The sequence below is a fragment of the Melanerpes formicivorus genome, unplaced genomic scaffold (genome assembly GCF_026170545.1).
Source record: "Melanerpes formicivorus ecotype bairdi unplaced genomic scaffold, bMelFor1.0.p_v2 SCAF_7, whole genome shotgun sequence".
Taxonomy (NCBI): Eukaryota; Metazoa; Chordata; class Aves; order Piciformes; family Picidae; genus Melanerpes; species Melanerpes formicivorus.
In genome coordinates this window covers 23,443,420-23,463,839 of record NW_027142359.1, presented here as the reverse complement: position 1 = coordinate 23,463,839, position 20,420 = coordinate 23,443,420, and the positions used below count along the sequence as shown (strand labels likewise).

At 48.0% G+C, this 20,420-nt stretch overlaps 1 protein-coding gene across 12 annotated transcripts in view; it reads right to left on the bottom strand.

The window, feature by feature from the left end:
• Window positions 1-462: 462 nt before the first annotated feature.
• The window catches only part of RASAL2 (RAS protein activator like 2), a 211,433-nt gene continuing 191,475 nt past the window's right edge, over window positions 463-20,420 (bottom strand). For 8 of the 12 annotated variants that reach the window (XM_068141394.1, XM_068141397.1, XM_068141398.1 and 5 more), the window contains 6 exons: window positions 18,407-19,268; window positions 12,788-12,922; window positions 11,215-11,417; window positions 10,645-10,732; window positions 7,793-7,823; window positions 463-5,712 (listed from right to left, as the gene is read on the bottom strand). In XM_068141394.1, the coding sequence (XP_067997495.1) occupies window positions 5,570-5,712; window positions 7,793-7,823; window positions 10,645-10,732; window positions 11,215-11,417; window positions 12,788-12,922; window positions 18,407-19,268 (1,462 nt within the window). In that variant the 3' untranslated portion in view covers window positions 463-5,569. The remainder of the gene's footprint in view (window positions 5,713-7,792; window positions 7,824-10,644; window positions 10,733-11,214; window positions 11,418-12,787; window positions 12,923-18,406; window positions 19,269-20,420) is intronic. The other 4 variants (XM_068141396.1, XM_068141395.1, XM_068141390.1 and 1 more) reach the window with 1 other exon arrangement.

Sequence of the window (20,420 nt, the reverse complement as noted above, 5' to 3'; positions counted from 1 at the left end):
CCCCAACCCCCCATGCCTGAAAGAAGCAGCAGAGAGCAATTCTCTATGTCTCCACAGCTTGTCGCTCTCTCACTCCACAACGTCAGATACTTCCCAGCAAGGAGGCGGCTGTGGCAGGCCTGAGATACCACCAGCATGCACAGACAGAGCCCCAGGATACAGCCCTGGGCCCGGTGCTGGCCACCCCACAAAACGCCCAGCCACAGAAGCACGAGGAAGGGATTCACTCTGCTGCACTGCTTGGCCACGGACGCCTCGGTAGCCTACCCAAGAGAGCTCCAGGTGCCAAACGGGAGCCACTGTCCCGACCATTCAGTCGCACCGAGCTAGCTGGGGACTTGGCTGCTGACTGCAGCGGGGGCGGACTGGATGACCTCTAGAGGTCCCTTTCGACGCACTGCATTCTGATTCTATTCCCTCCGAGCCCCGAATGTAAGACAAAACACAACTCAAGAGCAGAACTTTTAAATCAGCACAGGTTTGCCGAGGCCAAACTGTTTAAAGTTAAAGTTTATTTGTATTCTTTGTAGGAATATCAATAAAAGACCTCAAATGTATCTATATCTGTACATATTACAAGAACCTTCAAAAATTATTCACAGAACAAAAATAAATCTTCTTTAGAACAAACCCAGGCAATGAAATGCAGAAATGGATCTCAGAGACCAAACAGTCCAGTGCTACTAGCATAAAAATACGGCTTGAAAAACAAGTTTTATTACTTTTCTTAAGGTGTACTTTGTTGAAATAAAAAATAAATTATTTAGAGCTATCATTGTAAAACAGTTCTGTGTAGTAACACTCTTATTAAGGCCCTTGAGACAGAAAATCTATTTTTACAGGTAGGATTCCTTGCAGGCATGACCTGTAATGACATGCTTGCTCTGATGGGAGTTAACTTGCTGTGGAGAAGGAAAAACCTAAAAGCATCAGCCTAAAATTTAACCCTTTTGGCTCTGTCAGACTCGGCTGGATACCTGTGGCTGACCATGCCAATCACTGACCAAGTGCATTGAACAGTTCAGCCTGGAGAGGAAGGAATCCTCCAGGAACGACACAGACAGTTCTGCAGCACACAGAGAGGGTGGCCTCAGCAGATCCGTATTGCTGGCACATTCCACGGGCGCTGCTGTAAGCCTGAGGGGTTTCAATCACTGAGTTTTCAAGAGGAAGTTAAAAGCTAGTGGGTTTAAGCAACCATTAACACATGAAATTAATATACCATGTAATTAAAAACCAAAAGCCGAAGCTGACCCAAAGTGAGTGAGTGCAAGAACCACAAAACAAACCTAATTTCTTGGATAATTTATTAGGTGGATAGAGAATTCCTTTCTGGATGCAGCTCATGTTCTCTAACTAGAAAATGCACACATCCCTTTCCACACTCCTCTGGTTCTCCTGCCTGAGTTATGCTACTGGAGTGCAGCACAACGCATAGCTGTGTGAGTCTGTGCTGTTGTGCATAGCTGCCCCTATCTGAGACACCAGGCAGTAACAGTTGGTAATTCCTGGATGTGAAATCCATTTATCTTACAAAAAACCCCAAAACAACAACAACAAAAAGGTCTGAAGCCCTGAAGTTGTAAAGAAAGGGCATTTACAGGGTGCCACTCCCAGGCTGTGCTCCTTCTCTCCTCCACTACTGCCTGTCCCATGTCATTCTCTTCTTCACAGGCGGCTCTGCAGACACCTCATGCCACACAGCAGGAGTGCTCCAAAGCACTGCTCTGTGTCCCTGCCCTGCCATGCTGACCGTGAGCTGTCACTGACAGCTCGGAATCCTGGCTGGCTTTGAGGCTTGGGAAGAATCATCCTGGAACAGTACTGAGTGATGCAGCTGGCAAGGGCTGAGATGCCAGAGAATGGCTCAGTCTCAGGACTACAGGAGCATTACTCCAGCAGGCCGTGACATTTTCCCTGTGCTACATCAGGTGCGCCCAAATAGGAGCAGCAGTTCCTTGCAATGGCATCAGACACAGGCCTGATGCTTGTGATTGGAAGTCTGAAGCTCACAGTGCTCATCATCAGACTTCTCCCTGTTTACTGCTTCTCTCAATGCTGCGTAAACCCACTGGCTACTGGTTGCAAACCAAATGCAATCATGCCCAGTGGCTTACTCTGACACAGACAGAGCTTTTGGCTGCCACGTGGTTCAGTGCCATTTGAATTTTATCAGACTGAAGGAAACAGAAAGTGGCATTTTCACATATTGTCAGCTTGAGGCCCCTGAAAAACGTCTCTGGGAAGCTGCTTGGTAACAAACTAGGAGAGACAGCTGCCTGCAGAACTTGGAAGAGGAACATTTTGTTCTCCTGCAGCTGATCAATTCTAGTATTGCAGCACTGTGTGTCTGCAACCTTCACCCCTTCTCAGGTCAGCAGGCAGCTTCTCCCCTGTTGTGGGAGTCACAGGACCACACTTTGCACTTTAGGGTAGAAACCAAAATAGAAGAGAAACAACCAGCCTAGCAACAAGCTGTGAGGACCATACTGATGGGTCAGACTCTTCTGCAATAGCAGCTTTTGCCTACAAGCTTAAGAAATACACCAGAGAAGGTACATTGTTAGAATGACACACTCCTGAAGACCTCACCCAAACATCTCTGGCATGGGGCAGATGTTATTTCCCCTCTAAGAGTCAGGGCTGAAATGCCGCCCCAGTTGCCTTTCCTTGCAGAAGCCCAAGTGGACACCTTGGAAGCTTCAGCACCAAACCACATAGCTCAGCCAGAGATCTTTGACTGGTTAACAGAAAGCTGAGGGGCTCTGGTGAAACCTGTTTCTCAAATACTAAGAAATTAACCAGAAGGAGATACCTGCTTCTGCCATGCTCTGGACAATGCACTCCCACCACCACATGATGCTCTCACTTCTCAGCACAGTACACCCATACTGCAGTGCAGACGCCCATCTGGAGAGGCTGCTTTGGGAAACACACTCCCACCATGCAGCTCTGTAGTTACAGTGCTCAGCAAAGAGGAGATGTGGGTTGCGTAAAACCCCTCAACACCAAGGGGTTTGCAAAGGTTTCTTGTAAAATAGAGCTGCTCACACAGAGTAATGCAAACTTCATAGGCTGCCTACAGCTGTGGGGCATGAAGGAACAAGGAAAGGAGGAGGAACTTAAAGGCACAGCTTGAGGAAGAAAGTATCAGAGGTCAGCAATGACCCAGAGCTGGAAGACTGTTTAGGAAGTATGGGAAGGAAATGACTACTGAGCAGATGCAGAGCACAGCCCCAGGTGTGTCATGCAGGGCTGACTTGGCTATGACACTCCAAGAACAAGACAGGGGTGCTCCTTGGCCTGTAGGACCAAGTCATGTGTAAGCTGCCATGTGTAACTTTGATCTGAAGAAACTTAGCATTAAATATAAATCCCAATTTGCTGCAGAAGAGCCTGCTTGAGGTGTAAATTAACAGCCAAGGTCTTGCTAGACGAGGTTTGTATGCGTCTTTGTTGCACGTCCTACAGTGCAGAGATGTGGTCTCTGCATTTATGCATAGTCAGTAGCACAACTTACTCGTCTGATGTCATTTAAGGGAAGTATGGTAACAGAGTAATGGGGCAGAACAGTTAACATCCTGTGCTCTCTCACAAGCTGCATTTGCCCACAGAGGTGAGATTGAATTGCATCCAATGCACAAACCAACTTGACAAGAGACAGTGAGTTTGGGTCCTCAGTATTGCCAATCCTTCATGTTCAAGGGGGTCACTTTCAGGAGGTGAAGAAATTGGCTTAGAAATGTCTGCATTTTTCATGGAGTACCATTTTAGAGGCTCAGAAACTAAGTCCAGAAAGAACAACCAGATCATCAGCTCAGACCTCTTCTGTACTGCAGGAGTTCCAGGCTGAACTGTCTGCTAAACACCCCCACACACACCGAGGCAACCTGCTCGAGGTTTTGTCTCCTTTTGAAATCAGCCTTCCCAATTGTTTGATTTTTCTGTTGAGATGTTTCAGTGCCATTAGTGTATTTCTGCAATGAGAAACTTCAGTTGCTCTCGCAATAATTTTACTTGCTTTGAGAACTTGGGGACTAAAAATCAAGAGCAGCCAAACAAAGTGAAAGGGGAGATTCAGACTCCAGAATCTGAGGCTTTTCAAAGCCCCTCTCAGACTAACCATTGTGGCATTTGAGGAAATCATGAGGATTGACAATACTGTGTCCACTGTTAATCTTTCCCAGGTTGTGATTGTCATCATCTTCCACAAGAAGGTCACTTTGTAACTACAAATGCGTCCACATTACAGCCTGTAAGTATGCTACTATGAAATGCAACTGAGAGGAACTGGAGATGAAAAAGCTTAGCCAAAAGTCCTTAAAAAAAACCCAGTAAAGAACTTCAAAAAACCTCTTTAAATATCTAGAGAAAGGAAAATTCCAGTGGAAATGGAAGATCTAACACAAACAGGCAGAGAGCATCCTTCAGTGCAACTAGACTGCCTAAACTAGTGGGTAAAACCAGTTCTATACTATAGAAACCATAGTATAGCACAGAAATGCTACCAGAGTGTCTATACTGTGCTACAGAAACGACACAACTACAGAAATACTCCAGGAGAAAGGAAATGTTGCATAGGGCAGTCTGCTTTTCTGGGCATGGGTCAGCTCTGTCCTCACAGCACTGACCTGACTGTTCCAGTGGAGCACAGAGGATGTGTTCAGGGTGCTGCTGTGGGGAGCACGAAGTGGGGGATGGCCAGAAAGTTTTAAACCAAGTATTTACAGCTCTCTAAATTCTCAAACCAGAAAATTGCTTTGGAAGCAACTGGGGGTAAAACTGAATGAATCCTACCTTAAAAAGCTGCAGATTCCCTCTCTCTGTCTGATGGGAAGCCTGACTGTGCAAATGCAGGGAAACAAGCTTTGCTGCTCCAGGTTTTGACCTTGTTCAAAAAGACTGGCTTTTTTTCCCAGAGTCCTACCAAAAGTAGGTAGAGGATGCAGCAAGAGCCAATTTCATTGCTCAAATGTTTGCTATCGAGCTTGCATTGGGGTAAAGAACAGCTAGAGAAGAGGGGAACAAACCCAGCAGAGGAGTTTTCTCACAGAATTCATTCCACTCCTATTTCACTCCACTCACCTGTCAGCCAGCCTGATAGAGACAGCTGCCGCCTAATGGAACCCACTGCTCATCTCACTCACACCCACCACACACATGCACTCACACTCCCCTCTTCCTCCTCCAAGGACTGCAGTGCTTTCAACAAGAGGGAAAACAAAATAATAAAAATAGCAATAATTAAAAAAATCTACAGTCTTCACTTCCTTTGGGTATATTACAGCGGCGTCTTCTGTACACGACCCCAGAGCTCCCTTTATTTACACAGTGATATGGAAGGACTTGTTCTTGGGAGCCTGGCTCTCCTGGCCCGGAGTGGGGAATTTCAAGCCCACCTTTCAAAGTTCTTCTCTCTCTTTTCCGTTTTCTTAGCAGCATTATGTAAACCTGGTCAAGGGGAAGTGGGGGCTGTCTGGAAGGTCTCTTGAGTCCTGCTCCCCTCTCGCCCTTCTCCTGGGGAGACGGCCGGCAGCACCTGCCCGGTTAGAAGCTGCTGTTTTTGAATTCACCATTCTCCGTGATGGAAAGCTTGGTGGGGTTGGTGGGGGAGATGCCATTGCGGACCTGCATGCTGTAGCGCTCCTTCACTTGCGTCAGGGCACTCATCAGCCGCGTGTTGGCAGAGTCCAGGGACACGATCCGCTTCTCCTGCAACAGACACCCCACAAAGTCAGAGCTGCTCCGCCCACCGCGCGCCTCTGCCCCGCAGGCCTGCTGCGCGGGGAGCCTCCAGGAGCCGGGGCGGTGGCTGTGCCCTCAGATGGTTTCTGGGCAGAGGCAGCTGGGCTGGCATTCTCTGCTGTGATGGGATGTCTGCCTCTTTCTGTTTTCTGGGGGCAGCACAGCCCCTGCCTGCTTTTCACAGGCGGCTCTGGCCCTCCTGGCCTTTTTTGCGTGGTGGAAGGTGACAGTGAGTCAAAGTGACACTGGTGAACTGATCCAGCCATGGTGGCTTTATCCAGACAGCCTCCAACTGAGGCAGATGGAAATGCAGGATTTGCCATGGGGGATGGGGGGGTGGGGGAGGAGGAGGGTGTTGGTGTTAATAACAACAATTGCCAATTATTATTACTTTGTAAACTATGTTAGAAAAACAGAAACAGGCAGCAGAAAATAAAAGTGGTGGAGGCTTCATCTGGCAGAGAGAAGTGCAAGTGATATGTAAGGGCCACAGTGTCTGTGTTTTGGATGGAGTGTGCTCAGAAGAAACTGATGGTATGCTTGAAACAAACAAATACATAAATAAATAAATAAATAAAATAAGCAGATGATGGCAGCCTGCAGTCACCAGCTGGAGCGAGGGTGCAAAAGCAACATCGAGAAGAAGCAGCCAAAAGCTGAACCAAAGGGGTTATTTGAGGTGAAGGGGGAGAGGGCAGTGTGGGCGGAGGGGGAGATGCCATTGACAGAACACAAAGAACAAACATTGAACGCACTGCTCCTAGACCCATTCCAGCTCAGAGGGGCTCCCGGGCTCTGTTGAATCCAGGGTTCCCACACCCCAGTTTTGAAGCTTCTGGCACACAGAGCGCTAGCCTCCACTGTCAGCAGAAAGCTAAAGGATGTGCACTAAATTTATAACAAATAAAAAACCCCAGGGATAAACCCCAGCCTACTAACAGCTAGATTTTATCTGCAGTGGGACAAAGCACTGGAGGGTCAAGCCAAGGAGTTGGTGGCATGATAGGAAATGACAATTTTCATCTTCCCTCAAAAGAAATACTAATAAATAATAATGCAGCCACACAGAGCAGCAACAGAGGCAAATATGGTCTCCATGCTACCAGCTGATTGGCTTTTTTTCTTTTTGAGAAGGAGAGAAAAAATGTATTCAAGTAAATTAGAAAAAGCCCAAAACCCTGCATGCACAAACTCTTTCCAGTCCAGCCCACTGAGGAACAAAATGGAAGGAAAAATAATGCACAGAAGGCACAAACATTAAGGGCTAAATTCAGACACACTGCTCGGGAGACCTATGTGCTCCAAGAGCCCCCTGGGGCTTGTATCCCAGCACATCAGCTGTGTGGTACATCAGTAGCCAGGTGATGCTTGCTTTTCTCAGCAGGCATCCCCACGGGAGTAATAGTTAGGGTGCAAACACAAAGCAGAGCTTAAGTGCTGTTTGTATTACAGCCCTGAAGAGACCAACCTCTGTAGAGTACAGCAAATAGAGGAGGAGGAGGGACAAGAAATGGTCAAAGAGCAACAGCACCTGCCCTGAACCAGTCAATCTAAGGAAGGAGAAAGGGCAATGGAGGAGTTAGAGGCCACAGCCTTTCCTCCCAGGCTGAAAAACAGCCTGCAAAACACAACTGCTTCAGCAGAAATGTGTTCTTCAGCAAGTTAAAAGCTCCTCCTCCTCAGGCTAAATTTCACCTGGAATATGTAATTTAACATTAAAATTTCTTTCCAAGGAATATGGCTTTCCAAAGAGTTCCAAATGAAGGGCTGGGGATCTTCTGGCGCTGAGAAGCGCTCACTGTGCCAGTGTGCAAAACAGCTGGAGAGCTACACTTGAGAGATCAATCTTAAAAGCAGAAGCTTTTAAGTAGGGAGCTTTTAATTGAGTAGGGGCATCTCCCCACCCAAAGGAAAAGACCATCTTGCAGCCTTGTCTCTGACACATGGATTGGGCACAGGGAGTGGGAGGAGCTGGAATGGGTAGGAGGTCAGTGCACTGGGCCAGGACTGGGTACTGCTCAGCTAGAGAACTGATTTGGTTACTTGCCTGTTGGAATTATCTCATCCCCATTTATGACCTGTAATTTAACACAGCGCAGACGTCACTTGCAGCAGCAACTGGGCTTGGACTCTTTTGCAGCTCTGCTGCTCCAAGGAGAGAGCCTGGCCAGCCCTAGCCCTGCTCAGCCAGGAAGGCCCAGGACAGCCTCCAGAACTACAGTGCACATGGGGTGCTGCCCAGAGCCTCTGCCAACGGCACGGACACTGACAACGAGGCTGCCTCTGGGTGTTGGTGCAGGGCTGAGTGTGCTGCACCTGAACACAGGGCAAAGAAGAGCAAATCCAAAAAAGCAGCTGCTGCTAAGTATCTAAACTGGGCTACTGCTGCTTCCTACCAGCCACTGAACACTTCAAACAGCTGTGAGAAGCCAGGTTCCAACTCCACTCCATACATCTCGCAACAAAAGGACCTCTTCTATTCCAGCCACTGCTGTATCCCCTTGCCAAATGAATCACAGACTAAGAAAAATCCTCCAAGCACATTGTAGAGAGATTGCTACAGAACACAGCAAACACTTGGGCTCTGCTACATCTGTTCTGAAACCTTCAGCAATGGCCTCTTCTGCTCGGGTATCCATTATAATAAGGCAATGGCAACTAAGCTTCCCTATGAACTGGATGACACCAAAGCAGTTAAGGTTTGCTAATGGCCTTGCTTGCCCCAAGCAGCTAACAGCACTTCAGAAGAAAAAAAGTGTCAGATTAAAAAAGGACTCTTTAACGCTGCTGGGTTTGACCAATTTCCACTGCAGGTGATAAATGATACATCACTCAATCCAGCAGAGTGTGATCGAGGACCACACCCTGAGGGCCTGAAGCTTTCACAAGTCAGCAGCAAGTCCCCTCTGCCAGCTGGTGACACTGAGGGACCAGACTGGTCCACTCTGCTTGTTAGTCCATAACCCCACACAGAGGCTGAGAGCCTACTGGCACAGAGAGAGAGCAAAGGGAAGGGGCAAAATTCCTATCTAGTCACAATCTCAAATCCTCCTCTCCAAAAATCACTTTTTATGAATGTGCTTGGTGCTCCTTTCACCTTCCTGAGGCAAATGACAAAGGATTCACCCCCTTCAAAAGTAAGTAACAACAGGGTAAGAGGTGATGGCCTCAAGTTGTGCCAGGAGAGGTTTAGGTTGATATTAGGAAAAAAAAAATATCTTTGCTGCAGGAGTGGTCAGGCATGGGAATGGGCTGCCCAGGGAGGTGGTGGAGTCTCCATCCCTGGAGGTGTTCAAGAAATGTGTGGCCATGGGACTTTGGGACATGTTTTATTGGCCATGGTGGTGTTGGATTGACAGCTGGAGTCAATCTTAGAGGTCTTTTCCAACCTTAATGATTCTATGATTCTAAAAACCAGGCTGCTGTCTGGGTGAGCTGCCATTCCCCTGGGGTATAACAGTGATATGCCCAGACTCTGCCTCACCCTAAAACCCAGCCAACCCCCAGAGGCTGACTGCACTCCTGTTCATTCCCTAGCACTGTGCTCTCCCGCTTCACATTCTAAGTGCAAGTCCTCACAGACCTTCATCTAGAAGCAGTGACTACTCTGGCACTTCCATGCAGACTGCCTTGCACAACTAGGAGCTATATATGGTGTAATTCCAACAGGATTTCCTTTCTATGCTGCCAGGCTAGGTAACAGAAGTGCCACATTATCATAAGACAAGTGATTTATTCAGATTAGATGGCACAGATCCAAAAATCCAGCTTTCAGGAACAGCCTTTCTGAAACACTGTGGGAAAATGAGCAGAGGCAGCAGGAAAAACAGAACTTTTCCAATTGTCAGGAAGAAACCTGCTCTACCTCTGCTCCCAGGGGCACTGGCTTTTAAAAACATGGGTATTTTTCTTCTACAGTTCCATGTGAGCTCAAACATTGCTGTAACTGCAGGCCATTCAATGGGAGAAAATGGCCAGGGTATGCTCTTTTGAAGTCACTTATGCCTCAGTTCTAATAGACCAGTACCACCTTTAATAGTGTTCAACTGAGGCCCAGCACTGTCAGCACTCTGTGTAGGGAAACAGCCTCCTGAAATCTGTGGGGTTATTCCTGAAGCAGGCCATCTTCTCAAGAGAATCTGTTTGGGGAAGTTAACAGTTGGAACTACTGAGAGGCCCAGAAGCAGGAAAGATGTCCTCCAATGGCAAGGATCACAAACAGAACAGGGCAGGCGGGTATCAGACCAGTCTGGGGCTCTGTGGTACAAGCTTTGCTTTCTGGGATCAGCACAGACACAGAAGAAAAGCCAAATGATCCCACACAAGACACCCACATGCACTGCCCGCTGGGTCCCACGTTCCACAGCTAACTTGTGTTGATGCAGGCAAGCACTGCAGGTTGGTGGCAGAGTGGGCATTTCTCCAGGGCTGACGTGGACAGTCAGATGGGGTGAAATGCCACAGAGGACATTCTACAGGGCAATGGCCCACAGCAAGCATTCTCTTTTCTTGACTCAAAGGTTCCAAGCCATGCTTTTAGCTTGCATTGCTGAGATGCATGCACATGGCAATTAAACTATGCTGGGATGAGGCACAGCTCTTCCAGAGTTCCCAAGCCCACACTGGGAACAATGTCTACACGCAATGCCCCACTATGCCTTTACTCCCTTGGGATTTCACAAAGTAGAAGAGGTTTTGGAGAAGCGATCAGTCCTGTGATTTGTTGTCAGGCTGTCCCCAATCCTAGTGTTGGACCCCCCAATCCTCTCCCAGAAAGCACATGTGGGCAGTGAGTCACTGACTTGGGAGCTAGGTAAGAATGCTGGGGCAGGAGGAGAGGGGAAAATAATGAGTTCTACACACAGAACACTTGGCTCTTGGAGATCCTGCGCTCCTTACCTGTGCATCGATGATTTTCTGCTTTGCATCAATGACAGCTTGCATCTCTGCGTGATCTTTCTTCAGCTCCTCTTCAACTGCCATGAGTCTGGGGTGCAAAGAGAGGAACAAATCAGGACAGTTTAATACTACTCCAGAGCATTTCAGGTCTATTGATTTCACTTCTCTGTCCTGGCTCTGCAGGAGAAGAATTCTGTTGCATTCAGAAAAGCTTATCTACCCATCTGACACTCCCAACCCCTAAGCTTGCTGTTCTCAATATGGACACTGCCAAAAATGCAACTGCTCTGAAGAGCTACCACCTTGAGCACAGATGGAAAACAAAGCAAAAGGATCTGTCAGAAGTACAACAGAGACCAGGCTTAAAAATTCCTGAAGCTTTTCCTTCACTCTCCTGGCAACCTGAGGCAAGCTCCTACACCTGCATGCCTGTTTTTTCATCTCTAAGGCAGGATGGTATTGGTTCAGAGATCTCAAGAAGCCCAGGCAACAACCACCTTTAGTGTCAAACTGAGCACATGACAGAGGGGATCTGCCTGTCCTGCTGTCCCAAACTTCCCCACGCCTCACCTGCTGATGATGCTTTTCATCTGGCTGTCCTTCTCCTCCTGCTGCCTGCGTAGTCTCTCCTCACTGTCTTCCAGCCTAGACTTGTACTCCATCAGCAGCTTCTGCATTTGCTGCTCCTGCACCAGGAGCCGCCGCTCGTACTCCTCCAGCCGGCGACTTGACACTTTCAGGCGCTCCTTCAGCTTTGCTATCTCTTGTTCATACTGCAGGGGGGAGGAGAGAAGGGAAGAATCAGGTGCAAAGGAAGAAGGAAGAGATCAGGTCACTCCATCTTCTGCTGCTGCTGTTCAGAGAAGGACACTTTTTTCATGGAGAATACATTGATAGAAGTAAAGGACATGACATGCAAACTGCAGGCAACCACACAGGAAGAGCAGGCAGGCTCCCACTGGGCATTGAGCTATCCCTGCACTGTAGGATGCCCTTCTGTAGCACAGCTTAAGCAGTCAGAGGGCTCTGACATGGCTCCTCAGCCCTGACTGGTAGCATCCCAGTTACTCCAGAGCCAGCAGTTCCCAGATAGAAGCTGCTAATAGTGCTCAACTGTAAAAATGTCCTGGGAGGACCAAACATACAAAATGGGGCAGTATGGGACCCAAGTAAGTCATTCTTCAGGACCTAATCAAGGCACGAAACCAGATGTGAAGAGAGGGTAAATCATTCACTAGAATAGACCTTGCAAGTTTACTTGGCTGAGGTTTTGCTCTTCTACTTACTCTCTCTGTGGACAATCACTTCTGCAACAATGCAGTAAATCTTGACATGTTCCACTTTGGTTTGGGTTCATTCACCTTTCCTGATAATCCTCTCCTCCTGCTTCTTGTCCACCAGATATTCTGCTCCTCCCTCCCTGCCTTCTCAAAATATCAAACCTCTTTGCACACCTCATCACCATAGCAGCACAGGGATGGAACTGTGCTTCCAAAAAAAATGGTGTCTACTCCTGAAAATAAAGATGCCTCAAAAAGAGGTTATGGATGCTTCTGTGTGGCCCAGAAATGCTGCACTACCTAGATGAGAGGTGCTTGCCTCAGGTGAAGCCCAGGACAAAACGTGAATGCAGCTGCTGATGAATTGCATTTACAGAGCCCCGTACAGTCACTTAGCACACCTGAAGCTATACTCAGGTTAACAGTCTTATTTTTTCTTAATTGACTTTAATGATCACTAAAATATTTTGCAAGCCCAGAAAAACTGCAGCCTGCTCTAGCTGTAGTGTTGTCATTAAAAAAAACCAATCATGACTTGAGCAGGATCTAATACACTTCAGCAGCATGACTCACAACACACCTAAGTGCCAAATACCAGCCTGCAATGTACCAACTCTCAGCTCTGTCAGCAGCATGCTACAGCCTGTACATGGGTTAATCTCTAGCAGGAGGTACTGTGCTGCAGGTATGTGTGACAGCATGTACATCAGAAACTGCTGTCAGCACAGCCTGTGTGTGAAAGCATGACACAGCCTGTGTGTGAAAGCCAGAGATGCGCCTGAACGCCCCTCTGAACTCAGCTGTGGGGTTGGACAGGACTCACTGGCAGCCCTTGAGCTAACTGCATACAGAATAAACTCTACCTTCTCAGCATGCTTGACTTCATCTGGGTTCTGCTCTGTGTCCTCCTCTACTTCTTCATACTGTCCGTTATTGAGAACCCACGCAGCTGTCCTTTCCACTGGAGACATTGTGGCAGAGTCCACAGGCGACTGAACCTGTGACAGAGACACCTGTAAGCATTTTGCAGAGACACTACACACAAATCAACTCTAAAATCCAGTTTATTGGGAGGGCAAAAATGACCATGAACCTGTCAGTCTCAAAGGATCCCCAAAACCTCTCTTGCAGTGACACTCCATCCTACTTTGACTTTGGACCTACAGCACTTAGAGTCCCTCTAAAGCTCCCCATGGCACCTGCTATGCTATAAGTGACAGCTGAGCTCTCTTAAACCTCTAAAACCAATGCACTTAAGAAATTCTTCCTCTCTAAGTGAGCTTCTCTCTGGAAAAGTTCTTGTTTCCAAATCATGTCCATGCCTACCTTTTTCCATCACTGGATTTTCAGCAAGGCTTTCTCAACCTGTGATTTCTCTCACAAAGAAAACAGAGCAACCAAGCTGCCTCTTTTGCAGCCTCTTCAGGGAAAACAGATTGGTTTCCTTGGAGTGCTGAGGAGCCTAACTTGGGAGCAGCTTTCTCAGCCATGCTGCAGACCAACTTTGCAAGGGGAGGCTGGAAACTTGTGGCTTAGATATGGGACAGCACAGCAGTACTTGGAAGCGGCAAAGAGGTGTGACACTGTCACTGTCAGATTTAGATGGTCTGTTGTAGCACAGACAGCCAGACTTAGCTGCAAAAGGAAGTCAGGGCCAGCAGCGCTTACTAGGATAACTCTAAAACATCATCAGAGGCTATCCTTTCTGAGGGACACTGAAAAGGAAGCCAAGAAAACAAGAACTCTCAGCCCAGCTTGGGGAAAACATGGCTTGATACAAATTCCAAGCAATTTTCCTGGACAAAGGCAAGTTTATGCGCACAGGCATTAGCATAATTGCCCCTGAAAGAGAAACACTGTCTTCCCTTTTTGAGAAATGTGAAAGATCAACTTCTCCCTGCCCTCCAACTGCAGCTTCATTTTGTCCTCAAGCAGCTCCACAGATCACTGCTCCCTGGCAGGGGGATCTTGTAGCCTGAGTTTCAGTGAGGAGCTCTGTATGGAGAGTGGCAGCTTTACAAGACACAGGCAAGAGGGATGATGCCAACCACTGCTTCTGTTTTTCTTGCTCACAAGGAAAGGGCTGGTGAGTGCTGTGTACATTCTATGCCAGCTTTGGCCAGAGGATCTGGCCTGCAACAACTCAGCTGTCCTGAGCAGTGATGAAGACTCCAGCACTGGAAGAAGCCTCAGCAAGGATAAAGGCAAACATCCCTGGATTTACGCAGAGGCCTGCCGGCTAGAAGGAAGCCTTCACGGCAGACAGGCTAATAGCCCTGCTTGAGAGCAATGTGACAGCCTGGCAAAGCTCCTTAGCTAGGGTTTTTGCTGGCATTTGCTGTCAGGCAGCCATAGCAAGGGAGACCAGCCACCAGCAGGCTCTTCTCAGAGGTTAATGCTTTGGCTTTAGGATCGCTGGAGGAATTAGGAAGAGCTATGGATGAGCAGTGTCACTGTTCACTGGAGTTATGGAGCATTGAGAGAGCAGAAGGGTGACTATAAACTACACAGCAGCCTGTAACAGAGTGCTGATCAGCAGCAAACCTTGCCAAACAACCTTGCAAGCTGTAGGACAGAATAATTTCAGCAGCCAGACTTAGAAAGCCAACAAAGACCGAGTGGATGGCAAGCACTCCACATGCTAATGGGTTATGAGTTATACTCTAACAAGGGGAAAAAGAAAAAGCCAGTTAGGAACATGCATTAATTCCCCTCTTTGCATCTCTTCCAGAGGAACACACTGACATTTCTGTTCCCACCTACCTACTAAATGGAAATGGAAGGCAAGAAGTGACCTCTCCCAGCAAACAAAGGGCCTAGCTCTATATTCAGGAACAAATGGGACTTGTAGAGAACAGAGTCTAACAATTAAGTCGCCCACAAAGCATGCCCAGAAAGAACATGCCCAACTTCTCCCTTTTCTTGTTAAAATAAGAACAGAATTCCACAACATGATTTGCAAGTAAAAGGATGTGATGGAATCTGCCTCAAAGAAATGTTGGCTACTGCCTTTGGCACACTTCAAGACACTTCTCAAGGGTGTAGGGAAGGAAAGAACAAACTGATTTCTCTGAATAAGGCCAGAGCAAGTGCTCTAATGAATCCAGTGGAAACAATTAGTACAGAAAGTAGACTGGAAAAATAAGTAGATGCACACCTCCTTCAAGAGGGGGGAAGGAGACAGTCTGGAAGCCAGTCATAGTTACAAGCACCTATGAAGCTGAATTTACAAAGTGACTAGAGAAGAACTACCTGAAGGGAGGTTGTAGCCAGGTGGGGGTTGGTCTCTTCTCCCAGGCAGCCAGCTAAGAGCAAGAGGACACAGTCTCAAGCTGCACCAGGGGAAGTTTAGGCTCGAGGTGAGGAGAAAGTTCTTCACAGAGTTATTAGCCATTGGAATAGGCTGCCCAGGGAGGTGGTGCAGTCACCATCCCTGGAGGTGTTCAAGAGGGGATTGGATGTGGCATTTGGTGCCATGGTTTAGTGACATGAGGTCTTGGGTGACAGGTTGGACTTGATGATCTTTGAGGTCTTTTCCAACCTTGTTGATTCTATGATTCTGGGATAAGTCTGAGACAGTCACTTTGATGCTAAATAAGCAAAGGTAACTCTTATGCTTGGGGGCAGCCAGCAGTTTAATATGAGAACAGCCAGGGGTCTGCAAACAGCTACCTGAAGGTTCCTTGTAAATACACACAGGGCAGTAACCACCTGTGTAAGGTGAAAACACAGGGATGGGAGAGGTACCACCTACACCTTCTCCTCCTTACCCTTACACCTTCAAAGGAAAGCCTTCTTGGCCTTTTTGTGTAGGCACTTCCTGTAACAAGCCCTGAGGAAAGGCAGCACCCCCAGCTCACTGGGGATTTTGGCTAGGACACTGCACAGAACTGTACAATGAAACTCAGCAGATTAGACAGCACAGGTTCACACTGGGCACCTGAGAACCCCAAAGGGAGTTTATCCTTCACATTTATCATTGTTACTGACCTAAAAATTTCGCTTTAAATATCCACCCCTCCATGTCCAAATGTAAAACACAGGCTCCAAAGCAGGACACAAACATACACACTTCAAATAACATGCAATTACTCTTTTTGGTGTTACTAAGCTGGCACATTCAGCTTTGCTTTGTGATTCAGTGTCTCTGATCTCCTTGTACTCTAATGAACTGGAGGTATCCAAGTAGTTTTGAAGCCCTGATTACCCCTGGGTTTCCAGGCATCACCCAGATTTTCCTCCTCTCAAGTGCAACATTGAGGAGTTTGCCAGGAAGGCCACACCAAAAGGGATACCAAAACCTTTGGCAGAGGAGGAGCTCCTGCTGGCAACTAGGTTATTCGGCCAGCTTTACCTTTCAAGCCAAAAGCCTTCTCCCTGCATAACCTTCACCACTGCTTTTGCCAGCAAGGAGGATCACAACCTCCTGCTCCTTCTGGATGTAGCTCCACCAGCAGCATAGGATCCTATCATAGAATGGTTTTGGGCCGGAAGGGACCTTCAAGATCCAACTTCCCTGCCATGGGCAGGGACACCTTCCACTAGACCAAGCTGCTAAACACCTTGTCAACTTCCAGGGAATGAGCATCCACCACCTCCCAGGCAACCCATTCCAGTGTTGCTTGAAGAATTTCTTCCTAACATCCAATATAAATCTGCCCTCTTCCAGCTTAAAGCCATCACCCCATGGCCTTGGCTGCATGGTGAAGTCTCAGCCACAAAGGCTGCAATTTTATGGAGTTAAGTCCTCACTCATGCCTGCATGCAGGGCAGCATCTTTCTAGAAGGTCTTGTGGGAGACAGGACAAAAGGTCCCAGGTGAGGTAAATCAAACACAGCCATGTTTATCCTCACAGTGCCCACAGAAGCAAACAATCAACCCCAAGGAAAAGCACAGGGGTTGCCTTCAAGAGCCTCACCTTGCCCAGCTGACAAGTCTGTACGGACCAATGTGACACTTCTGAAGATAGCCACCACCCTCTGACCTGCAGATCGAGACATCCTCCACCTTCTCTGTACTGCCAAGCATTTCAATCCTCATCAGCTCTTTAATATTCAAACTATTTTAGGAAGAGATTTTCACACAGAGCAAATCACAGCAGGAGTTGTTGGGGCTTTTTTTTCCTTTTTTTTCTGAAGGTAAAGGAATGTTGGCTTTCTGACAGGAAGCCCTTTTGATTTACAGTCACCTCTGAACAACAGATAAAGTGCCTTAGGAGCTGGTGCACAGCAGCACTCCTTTCCAGAAAATGTTTGCATTATTCATTGTTCAGGATGATTAATGAAAAAGGAGGATTTATTTGGGGGCCAGGCTGTTGCATCACGGTGAAATGAGGATTTCTCCATGCTGAAGACAACTGCACTTGCTTATTATTTTGGCAGCAGTTTATCCTGTGATGTTTTATCTTTGTTTATTTCCTTTGTCTTTAGGTAGCTGTTGCTTTTAAATTAGCACCACAGGGCAAACGCAGTCTCACGTGGCAACCTTAACTGCAATTTGGAAGCAAGCTGCTGCTATTTCTTTTATTCAGGGAAATTCTCCAGTTTGGTTTCTTGCAGCAGGCTTGCTGCTGCCTTGGTAAATGGGAAAAAAAAAAAAGATTTTGGTTTTAATTTAGGACAAAAGTATCCAGAAATAAGAGGTACACAGGGTTTGTCAAGCTTGTGAGGCCAACGAGCATGGCTATTCCTCATGCTTGCGACTGGCCACTCGCTAAGGTGCCAGTGCTCTTAAGTCAAAGATCAAAAAGTTTTGAAGGTCAATCACAGAATTGCAGCATGGTGGGAGTTGGAAAAGATCTCTGGAGATCCTTTTGTAGGGGGCCTACAAGAAAGCCAGGAAGGGACATTTTACATCTGCTTGTAGTGATAAGACAAGGGGGAATGGATTGAAGCTGGAGGAGGGTAGGTTTACACTGGATATTAGGAAGAAATTCTTCTCAGTGAGGGTGGTGAGACACTGGAACAGGTTGCCTAGGGAGGTTGTGGAGGATCCAAGCCTGGAAGTGTTCAAAGCCAGATTAGATGGGGCCTTGAACAACTAGTGGGAGGTGTCCCTGCCTGTGGTTGTGAGGTTGGAACTAGATGATCTTTAAGGTCCCTTCCAACCCAAACCATTCTATGAATCTATGATCATCCAAACCAACCCACCTGTTAAAGCAGGGTCACCCAAAGCAAGCTGCCCAGGATCACAATGTCCAGGCAGGTTTGGAATCCCTCCAGAGAAAGAGATTCCACATTTCTCTGGGCAGCCTGCTCCAGGGCTCCGGCACCTTCATGGCAAAGCTTTCCCTTGTGTTTAGGTGGAGCTTCCTGTGTTCCCAGTTTGTACCAGTTGGCCCTTGTCCTGTTGCTGGCAACAACTGAAAAGAATCTGGCTCCATCCTCTTGACATCCTCCCTCTACACATTGATCAGCATTGACTGATGCAGTGATCAGCTACACATCAAAGCAGGAAGCACCTGGAGAAAGCCTTTCCTTACCTGCTGTGTCTGTTGCCTCTGGATGGCCCTCACCTTGGGGACAGGGCTCTCTCTGGAGGATGAGGACTGCTGGCGGGAGCGGCTGCCGTTCTGCAGGGGCTCGGTCACCATGGCCCCCGACACCGCTGACATGCTGCCCGTGCTGCGCAGGGACGCGCTGTGTGGCAGCGACTGCGGGGCCTTGGCCCTGGCGCCCAGCCCAGCCTGCTCCATTTTGCGGATCTGTGCCTGGCTGCTGCTGTTCTGGCGGGGCAGGGCGATGGGGACGTGCTTGTCCGGGACCGTGTGGCGCCGGGAGAAGTCCTCGCTCTGCGTGCTGCGCTTGGTGAAGTCCTCCATGCTGCTGTTGCTGGGGCCGCTCAGCTTGAAGTCTTCACTGTTGCTTTGGCTCCGGGAGCTGGCAGTGCTCAGATTCTCCAGGCTGGAGTCCACAGAGGCCTTGGGCATGGTTGGGGGTGGGTTGTTGAGGTGGTAAACCGGGTTCTGGAAGGACAGAGGCTGGAGACTGCCCTGTTGGTTCAAAGCTGGGTGCAGAGGCCTTCTCACCTGGGGAGCACTTTGGGGTGTGCTCTGAGTTTCCCACAGCTGTTTGATGTTGGCCACCTGCGTGATAGAGAGCTGGCTGCCGGCCAAGCGCAAAGGCACGTCGTGCGTTATAGAAGCATGGTCACTGTGAGCTGTGTGAGGATCCTGGAGGTCCATGAGAGAGATGCTCCTTCCATTGGGCAAAATGCTTTCCCTTTCGTCTTTATCTGAGTAAGTCATGCTCTGCGTGGATGCCTGCTGAACCAACAGTAAGGTCTTGCCCCTAAAATACCCATCTCCATTTTCCTGTGTTGGAGACTTCAGCTTATGAAAGTCACTGTGGAGTGGAAAGGAATTTGGTTAATTTTTAAGCATCCAAAACCCTGAGAGATCTGTCCCAGAGAAGTCCTTCTACCTCATTTAACCTCCTCCCTAACTGAAAAAGCTTCAAGGAAACAGATTTCCTTTTATGAGCTCTGTGTTCAAGTCAGAACACACTTTTCCTTAATTACCACTTATCTTGGAGAATGGAGTTTGATTCAAGAAGTGCTTAATCTTTTATATTTGTCACAGGTGAAATGCAAACCATTCCAACCAGATCCGCCCTGCCTTAGACACTTCTTGTCTCAGCCAGACTCCAGAGCAGTTCAGATCCCAGCTAACCCTTTGCCAGCATTGTGTGTTGTGGGGGCCTGAAAACTCAGCAAGGGTTGTGTGAGTGCTCCTGTAGATCACAGAATCACAGACTCGTTTGGGTTGGAAGGGACGGGCAGGGATGAATTGGGTGAGCAGGGATGTCTGCAACTAGATCAGATTGCTCAGTGCCCCAAACAGCCTGACCTGGAATGTTTCCAAGGATGGGGCATCTACCACCTCTCTGGACAACCTGGGCCAGTGTCTCACCACCCTCAGCATAAACATGTCTCCCTTCTCCCTAGTCTCCTACATCTCCCTCTTTTCATTTAAAACAATCACCTCTTGTCCTGTCACAACAGGCCCAGCTTTCTTAGAGGTCCATTTAAGTAATGGAAGGTCAAGAGAAGGTATCCCTGGAGCCTTCTCTTCTTGAGGCTGACCATCCCCAAGACTGAGATGTTAAGCTCAGAGTTCAGATACTTCCACATGACAAATCTGGCCCTCATCCCTGGACAGCACAGACACTGCTCTGATAGCGCAGCATCCAAGTCCTTTGGCAGTTCTGCCACGTCACAGCTTTTTGGTTCAGATGAACTGCTATGACAGGGTGAGAAATGAGGCACTGAACAGAGAAGGGATGACTTTCACTGTTCCACTGGTGACAATTTCCACCAACAGCCCAATCCTTCTGTTCAGAGTAACTAAGTGGCCTGATGGCCAGAAGGAAACATTCTGTCTGACCCTGCACCCAGAAACTCAGACTGGCAGTAAACTGCAAGCCTGGCTTTTAGGAGCTGAAGTCATTGGACTCCCAGAGACATGTTTAAACCCTGGGTTTAAACACAAGCTTCAG